Below are 9,561 nucleotides of genomic sequence, written 5' to 3' on the forward strand. Positions count from 1 at the left end.
TCAAGGTTTTTAAGTCCTGCAGTTAGGAAAAAATGCAGTAGTCATAGGAGCGCAGACAGGTTCCTGTCAGAATCTGTTTACCAAATTAAGACCTGTTCTGTGGCCATGAAGCAGTTACGCTGCGCCCTCCGCTGCAGACAGGAACGCAACGCGATTTGAATGTGGAACTAATCTTGGCTGTATGGGTTACGTGGCTCTGCCTCAGCTCCCACTTTACTAACTGGCTAGCGGACTTAGGCTGAAATTGGCTGGATTCCCGGTGGAATGCCACGTGTGAGTTTCTGCTGGTAGGACACTACAGATGTGCCTACCTAAAGCGAGTTTATTTAAGCTTTTTGTCAGAAGGAAGGTAGCAGAACGTATTCTGACCTTAGATCTTGCTGCAGCTTTGAACAGTGTCTAATGGCTGACCATGGGTATGTTCTGCACCAGCTCTTGAATGACTTCATGCTCTGTGATTGTTTTTTAGCTGACTGCTTTGCTGGTGCTTACTGGTGTTAGATGTATCTTTTCTTTTCCATAATAGGTCCATTAGGTATCATTTAGTGTGATAAGATCCGGTAGTCCTTGTGAAAACCCTCTTGTTCTTGGTACTGTAAAATCAAGCAATTAAGAAGGCGCTAAGACAAAGCAAGTGGATGAGAGACAGACAAATATACTCAGAATAGGTGGGGAGGATAAGGTAAGGATAAAATGAAAAAAATAGAGAACAAAGATGAAAAAGTGAGGTACTCGCTTACTGTGGGGGTCTTTTTAAACTGCTTAACTGAACAGTTGCTTTAGTGAGATCAGTATATCCTGCTTTCTTGGTAAGTTACCTTTTTGTCCAGTTTTTGTCCCAAGCATTGCTGCAAGGGTAGTGTTTGCTGACGAAAGACTCTGTACAGGCATTTATTAATAAACATTTTGGTACTTTTTCCTTATATGTTACCCCTTGAAAAGCTTGGAGGAGAAATACTGACTTCTGTTTTCCTTCGTAGTGCTTTGCACTGGCTTTTATTGTAAAACTACCGTTACTATGGCGGGAGGAAGACAGGGAAGTTAGATGGAATTGGTATTTTAAGTTTGGAAGAAAGAAAGAATAAAAATAAACATTTGGATTTTGCAAACAAATAATAGGGAAAAAAGTTACATTTGCAGCTTACTGTTCTTTCTAGTGCCCACCTAATTGCTCTTGAAATGGAAATTGTATACTGGGTTATGTTTTCAGTGAGTCTAAGCGATAAGTAGCTGTTTCTTCTTGTTCTTCTTAAACTCCTTTTATGAAGGTAGAGCGTTTCTATTACAATAAACAATAGTAAAACAGCCCTAGCAATTAAAAGATGTTCCCTATAAAGTTGTAACCTTTCTGTAATATTTTACTTCCATTAATATTCCTGTTAAAGGGAATGGGACCGCTCACTGACAGGTTTCCTGGCTGAATGAACCCCTCATCTACTTACTGGGGGGGGGGGGGGGGGGGGAAGTAGCAAACCTGGGCTAATTAATGTTAATGTTTGTCTTATTGACAGCTATAAGTGTATAGTTCCCATGGAAGCTACATAGCTCATTTCCCTTCATACTCATAGTTCTTGTGTATCTTTATTTTCCACCTCCACCATTTTTTCTTCTAACCCTTTTTTTTTCTGAAACTTTGACTTTAAATGCAGGCAGGTGATGATTTTCACAAACTGTGTTTTATTTTGGTATGGGTTGGAATGAGAGAACTGGAAGTTAATGCCACCTTAAGCCCAAAATAAAATGGTAAGCAAACATGCTGAATTTCAGAATTTCACAGTAGGTTCTTCTTGTTCTACTGTCATTAGTTACAATTAAACATTTTGTTGTACTTATCAAAATAGCAAACCAGTGGCCTTAACAAATAGCCTTACTGGCTTTTTGTGTCGGTCTGAGTCACTAGCGTTACAGATAAATCTTTCAGGCTGCTTGTTGCAAAATCAGGGAGGTGCACTTAGCTGGGACTGGAATGTTGTATGGCTCTCGGTGACTTAGCATCCCGGTGCCCCTGGGACCCCCTTCCAGTCCCTTAAGGGCTCCAGGAAAGCTGGGGAGGGACTCTTGGTCAGGGAGGGGAGCCGTGGGACAACGGGGAATGGTTTGATGCTGAAAGAGGGGAGATTGAGATGAGATATTGGGAAGAAATTCTTTGCTGTGCGGGTGGAGAGCCCCTGGCGCAGGTTGCCCCGGGAACTGTGGCTGCCCCATCCCTGGAGGGGTTCAAGGCCAGGTTGGACGGGGCTTGGAGCAACCTGGGCTGGGGGGAGGTGGCCCTGCCCAGGGCAGGGGGGTTGGAACTCGATGATCTTCAAGGTCCCTTCCAACCCAAACTGTTCCATGATTCTGTGATCTCCTTTTGTAGTGCTGCAGACTAAAGGCTTTGGAAGGACTATGAAAACCCCACACTTTTCTATTACTGGAATAATAAGTTCTGTTTTGCTGTTTTCTTATGTAATAAAATAATATTCCAGGTCCTCCAGTATTATATTGCTGCTTATTAATACATAAGTGGCAAAAGGTAGATTTTAGGAATGGTAGTGAAGCCAAGTAAATGTGACAAGCACACATTAAGTAGAGTTGCGGTTAGTCAGGATTTTGCTGTTAAGCCTGAGCGGAAGGCAGAGTCAGCATCCCAAACCAGTTCTGCTCAGTGTTGGAGGGCACAAGTCGGCCGTTCCGGCCACAGCTGTTTGGTCAGTTGAGGACAAATAATTGGCATTTCCAAGTGAATATTTATATGTGTCTGAACACAATTTCAGACTTGCTGTGTCACAAAGGCTCTAATCGGGGTGATGGTTCCAAATCCCCACAGATAGTTAACCTCAGGCAGAGCCTTCCACAAGAGCCGTAAATGTGTCCGTGCTTTCTACTGATCTTTTAGGCTGGCGCTAGTGCTAATATTGAACCTGAATTTGAGTAACGTTAGATTTTCTTTGTTTAACTTTCCCTATTTTAATGTTTTGCATTTCGCAGTCTTGCTGTGATCAGGGCATTTGAGAGCTGCGTGTGGACGGAGACTGTGTTCAGATGTACCAGGGACCGTGTTCACATTAAAAGTGAACCGGATGAAAACACACTTCTTGCTTCTGTATGTGTGACCACAAGATGTTTCATGTTAGCATTTCGACTTAAAATTACAGTTTTTTAAAAAAAAAATCAAAGTATTTGCGTGTGCCTTCCAAAAAAGCGTTTAGTTTAAGCTACTTTGGAAAAAGAATAAAAATGGAATGTACAGATTGTAATACAAAAATATACTTGTTCTTAGAATATCAGTAATATTGTATAAATGCTAAGGCAATTAAATTACTTTAGACCTTGATATTAAATAGTGTTCTATTAGGGAAAAAAAAAAATCATTTTCTGCAATAACTATAAAGGCTTTTTCCTTCCATCTTTGGAGTTAGCGTCTGTCTCCTGTCGATTAAATGGGAACAGGTTTTTTTTTTACTGGCATAGTTGTTAATACTTGTAAGCGAGACTCCTATGAAAGCTATTTGTAATACTGTACTCTTTCTTCTACAATAGTAGCTTTGATTCTGCTGTGATATTATCTGGATCTTACTGGGTTTTTAAAGAGGTTTAAATGAGAGTCACCTAAATTGGAAGGGCGTGACCTGTTGTGAAGGGCCTGTCTTTTAGTAAGAAGCTGGTTTACCATGAGGAAAGGGATTATTTCTTAATGACTTATTTCAGGATTTCTTCATATATAGGTTAGTGATTACACAGGTTAGCAGCTCTGGAGATCTTGTTTTGTTCCATATTCTTGCAAAACATCACTACATCTTGCAAGACTTACGGATATAATTTCTAAAAATGTACAAATCCCATGTTAAAAAAATACCCATTCCATAAAGGAGTTTTGGTTTTGTTTTTACATCTTCCTAAGTCACTGGTGAGATTGATGAGTCCCAAGTCATAAGAAATAATAATTTGAACGGCCTTACAAAGCAAAGCCTTCTGAAATGAAGTCAAGTTAAAGTCCTGTTCTGCAGAGACCTGTGCTTGTGCTCAACTGTGAGACCATGGGTGTTTCTGTTGAAGTCAGTGAAGCGGCTTCCGTGGTCAAGGTGAAACAGAAGCATAGCTCCATGCAGGAGGTCAGCTATCAGCTTAGAGATTTGAGAGATGCGTTATTGTAAATGAAACATTTTCTGGAATGCTTTTGCAGGTTTGGCTCCAGTGATGGGAAAGCAACTGTGAGCAAAAGTGAAGCCTGTTTACAGCTGGGTTGTATCGTTTGCATTTCATCCCAAAAATGGCACAAAGGACCCAAAGAATTTCAGTTTCTGATTTGGCATATAGTCAGCATGTAGTTAAAGATTTTTTTTAAAATTATTTTTGTATAACAAAATACAAGAAAATAATCAGCTTAGTAAGTTAAACCTGCATGTGGAAAGATTGCCCTGCAAAAGAAAAGCTTTGTAAATATTTTATATATCTCCAGTTTTTACTCAGATGCACGATACGTTGATGTAATGCAGATGATGTATTCTAGCCTGAGAAATATATTTTGAAATTATCTGCAGACTTTTTGCCTGATAATATTCCATTTTATTGCTCTTATGCATATTGCCATAAGAATTCATCAGGAGCAAGTATCAAAGAAAGTGAAGATAGCATATTTGGTGGGTTTGTTTTGTGGTTTTTACTTTATGTGGTGCACTGAGTTAAAACCATAAGGTTTGATTCTCAGGTTGTACTTAGGCCCCTTGCCCTACTGAGGTGATCTCGTGAGGTCCCTCAGTAAAATGTACACAAGCCGAGATGCATCTGCCGTGGTCAGTGGTGTATGAAAGCTTTGTGGTGTCCGCGTGGCCCAGAGTGGAAGTGTGTCTGGGTGCCGGTATCTGCCCGCTCCGTCCTGCGGGGTTTGTCAGCAGGGTTTAGTACTTGCCTGCTTCTTTTGGGTCACGTCACGGTCATGGCATTTAACTTTTGGTTTGATCTATTACAGTGTTTGACACAAGACAATATGTATAGCTGAACCAAACCTTTTGTTTCATCTATTTTGGTTTATCGTTTAGAAGACATGCAATATCTGCCAGATGCTGCTTCCTAACCAGTGCAGTTTTGCATCACACCAGAGAATTCATCAGCATAAATCTCCATACACGTGTCCTGAATGTGGAGCAATCTGCAGATCTGTCCACTTCCAGACTCATGTCACTAAGAACTGCCTGCATTATACCCGAAGAGTTGGTTTTCGGTCAGTATAATGATTACTTTTGTTGTCAATTTATGTATAATTTATGCTTTTAAAAGTAATTTTCCATTTTCATAAACATTGTTTGTAGAATACAGCTTCATGGGTGTCAGGTTGTCATGACAACAATACTATCAGTACTACAAATTTGGGAATAACTACCACGTTGGGGTTCTGCTTTGTTTTGGGCATCCGCCTTTATATGTTAGCAAATCAGAATATTAGCTAATCTCATCCAGCCATAAAATGTCAGATGTTTATAAGGTCTAGAGGATTCAGATTATTTCCTTAATTTCAGGTTCTTAAAAAAACCCTTCTGAGTTTTCTCAAAACATTGACTTTTGGATTGCTCTCTCTGGTAGAACAGTCAGTTTCAGTATTTACTGCCAGAATTTATTGTCGAGATGCTGATGGGTGTTCTGCACCTGTCTGGTTGCTCTCTCTTCTGTGGGAATTCAAGATTCCTCAGCTTTACATTTCTGGAAAATTGCCTTTCTCGTTCAAACAGCCTGGTCTTTTGGTTCTTCCTTGTTACTCTTCAGTTTCCCTTTTATTCTTGTGTTTCCCTGTAATGGCAACTCACTGAGAAAATGGGGATCAGAGGTATTTCATGGAAATGTTGGGTTTTGAAAGTCTTGAAAAATTGTTTTATCTCAGAATTGTACTGACACTGACAGCCGAGCTTTGCTCAGCGGTCCTAAAACATTTCTATGTCATCGTGTCTGACTGGAGAAGGGGGATTTCAAATCTTACCAGTAGGCAGCTTCTTCCCTCCTAAGGTGCCGCAAGTCCAGTTATAGCATGGCTGTGAAATCTTCCGTGAAGGGAAGAAAGCATTTGCAGTGCATCAGGCCAGCTGCTGTGGCAGTCTGTTTCCAGATTGAATCCATGGCCTGACACAACTCTCGGCTCTTTGCCTTTCTTTGGGATGTTCTCTTTCATTCTCTTCTCCCAAGCAGCACTCTGTCTTGTCCTGAATTTCTCACGTCTGCTCCCCCCACTCTACTTCCCTTGCCTCTAGTCTGTGTCTCTTGGATTGCACACAGATGGAATCATCTTCAGGGACTCCTGGCCTGCACCAGTAACAGCAGAAGACTCATAAATCCTTCACTGTCGATCTAAACTGGAGTTACTAAACTTTTCAAGATGTATTGTAAATATCTCCTATCGCACTAAGTCAGAATTTCTGTATATGGTGAGACTAAACCAAAAATACCTACGAAACAAAAGCAGTATCTGGGAAAGTTAATGTCTTCCTTCTTGGGCTCCTCAGCATCTCCTTATCAGCAGGGTGCATTTGCTTGAGGAACAGGATAGCCTGTCTTGCCTTGCCAAAGGACCTCTGTGAGGAGTTCAGCTTGATTTCAGCCCTTTCGGCTACTTGTCTGAACTAAATCAGCTGGAAACTTCAACCTTAAGTTTAATTGCATCCTTCCAAGTTGAAACCAAGCAAGCTGTTACAGCAATCCAGGAAAGGAAGGCTCCGTCCTTAAGAACTGTTCTAATACGCGGTGGTGGATGCCGAGGATCATTTATTAGGTCACATCACTAGAGAATAAAGTCCAGGCAGGACGGGATGGGGAGGCGAGAGACGCGGCCCAGCTCTCCTGAGGTGACAGCTCAGAGTAGGTCTGTTAATGAGAAGATCGTGCTTTGTACCGCGGTGAAGAAATGTGCATCTCTGTATAAGCAGAGAAGATCTTAACAGACCCCAAAAAGACGAGGAGTTTTACTTTAGAAAATGCATTGGTAAGTGGAGACTAGATAGATATAAACTTGGTTAATAGTATTAAGAATGTAAATTAAGTGCTCAGAAAAGAAAGGATGACATTTCATAAAATTCAAAGGGGATACATTTTCAAAGGAAAACGGGGTTCTTGAATACGATGGGTAACTATTTCTTGCTTTACTGCTATCATCATGGCATTAAAACAGTATCAAAAACGATTTGACATTTATATGACAACAATCATGCTACTATGATAGATGCCAAAATTCAAGTTTTGGAAGGGTGGAGGCCTTCCATGTTTAAGCTGTAAAACTCTTAATGCAAAATACTGTTGAATAAGAAATGTGTTCATTTGACAGATTGGTTTGTAATGGCTTATTGCAGTATGTTCTTGGGCGTGTTTGGTAGCATTTAGTACTGGAGATGTATGGCACCAGAAGGGGCCATCGTGTATAGAAATTCTTATGTACTAATATTAATTAAATCTTTTAATCATTTCATTTTAGAATAGATGCGGAAAGGTCACAAATGTTCGACACAGCAGAAGTATGTTTTTGAAAAATATTTTCAGAATTCCAATCTAATAGATTGATCTGATTGTAGAGATTTGGTTTAGTTGTCCTGAGTTTAAATTACTCTTTTTTTGTTTTTAAATCCAAGTGCTGATTTGATTACATGTACAGAAAATCATTACCAGTTTGTCTTCATTAAATCGAAACAAGGGAGATGGTGGAAATGTTTTCCTTACTGGTTTTCCATTTTGGTGGTAGTTTCTAAATTGCTGTGGCGTACCTTATACAATCCACTGCATGTGCTAAAAACGCGTTCTGTAAAATCTCTTTACAAATTTGCAGAGGATTTAAGCATTCTTTTTACAATCAATAGAATATTCCTCTGTCAGCTCTTCTATCTGTTTTGTTGTAATGCCATAAAAAATGTGTTCTGACTTCGTATCTCTTAGATTTTCAAATTAAATTTGGGAAATTTCTTTTTTCTTACTTTCTGGTATTCAAATCTCTGTTGATGCTGATTCTTACTGAGTTGTTTAAATTGACAGAATAACGTAGTTTTACCGGGTTGTATATATATGTTTATCTCCTCCACTTGCTTGAAAATCAGTGTTTATTCCGTTTCTTTCAGTACTGCTTGGAGCTAGGCTGAACTGACTCTTTTCCACTCTTTTTGCAGCTGCGTGCATTGCAATGTTGTTTACTCTGATGTGGCGGCACTCAAGTCTCACATTCAAGGTTCTCACTGTGAAGTCTTTTACAAGTGTCCTATCTGTCCCATGGCATTTAAATCCGCTCCCAGTACACACTCCCATGCCTATACACAACACCCGGGTGTCAAGATAGGCGAACCAAAGTAAGCAAAATTCATCTTCTACTGCACTTGCCTGCATTTTAGTAACTTGTGAAATTGCATTCTGTCCTGTGCTTATACTCTTAAATGTCACGTACTGTACGACCAACAGTTTGTCATTCTGTTGGTAATGTGTGGGGTTCGTGTAATGTTTTCATGAGTTTTTAGCTGGCAGTTTATTTGGCAAAGGCTAAATTTCCGTGAACACTGGGCGCTACAAGGGAGTAATACAGTCATTACAGAAATGATTTGGACGGGCAGCTAGTGTGTTGCACGTTCTTATCTTTCGATTTGCGTAGCTTATCTGCATTTTTATTGTGAATTAAGATAATGTCATTCCAAAAAGAACCGCTAAGACTCATTGGGGCTTATGCAGTGATTTTCATAACATCTGGTTGAAAAGGTGGGAAAAAGATATTTTCTTTTGTTTTTCTATTACATGCTCAGAGATAGTCATCCGGGTGAATTTGGAAAATTGGTTCTTGCGTGCCATCGGTTCACAGGGGTCAGGGTGTGTACTTGTGAGAGATGCTTCTAGAAGCGGCAGTTGTCGTGTCTGGGCTGAGCTCGGGCGATTCTCGCGGGCTACAGCTGCCTGTGACACCCCATTCTTTCGGTCAGGCAGCCGCTCGCTTGTCGGGCTCTGTTTTTCCTGCAGGATCTGCTCTTTTTCTGTCTACTAGATTTTTCTTCGTGAAAGCTGTAGACCTTTTTCTTCCGGCTTCTTTCTCCTCTGTTGGTACGAGTGCAGCGTTGAGAGTAAATACTGCAGTATTTAACTCCGTGTTGTTTCTCTGGAGGGCGCAGAGCACACTAGTGCTTTTTGACAACTTGCAGACTCAAGAAAACAGAAGGCAGATGAGAGAAAAAAGGTACCATGTAATGTAATAACCGGATTTCAGAAGAATTTGCTTGATCACTCTTTCTTCTAACACATTAACAGGAGATTTATTCTTTGTGTGTAAACCTATCTTAAAGCAAAATAGCAACAAACTTACCTTGTCCGATACAAAATTGAGACATTTCCACCTAGTGAGAAATTATACCTTGTTTTAATTCAGGATGGTATCTTCAGTGAGAGGCTTTGAAATACTAACGTTTAATCTAAAACTTGTTTCAGATTCCCATAAGTTTCATTAGAGAAAACCGAAAGATTAAGATCACCATTTGTGTAAGATACTTCACGTACGAAAAGTGCAGAAGATTTCTTGAATTGTGCTTGGGTCTGCTGAACTGTTTCTGATCAACTTAGTGAATTAAGTATTTTGCA

The 9,561-nt window shown here is 40.1% G+C and overlaps 1 protein-coding gene across 1 annotated transcript in view; it reads left to right on the forward strand.

Annotated features, from left to right (window-relative positions):
* The window catches only part of ZNF532 (zinc finger protein 532), a 29,997-nt gene that overhangs the window by 3,343 nt on the left and 17,093 nt on the right, over positions 1–9,561 (forward strand). Inside the window, exons 2-3 of the mRNA XM_009882040.1 lie at positions 5,022–5,203; positions 8,118–8,294. Coding sequence (XP_009880342.1) covers positions 5,022–5,203; positions 8,118–8,294 — 359 coding nt within the window. The remainder of the gene's footprint in view (positions 1–5,021; positions 5,204–8,117; positions 8,295–9,561) is intronic.

Source organism: Charadrius vociferus, unplaced genomic scaffold (genome assembly GCF_000708025.1).
Source record: "Charadrius vociferus isolate BGI_N301 unplaced genomic scaffold, ASM70802v2 scaffold743, whole genome shotgun sequence".
In the NCBI taxonomy this organism is placed as follows: Eukaryota; Metazoa; Chordata; class Aves; order Charadriiformes; family Charadriidae; genus Charadrius; species Charadrius vociferus.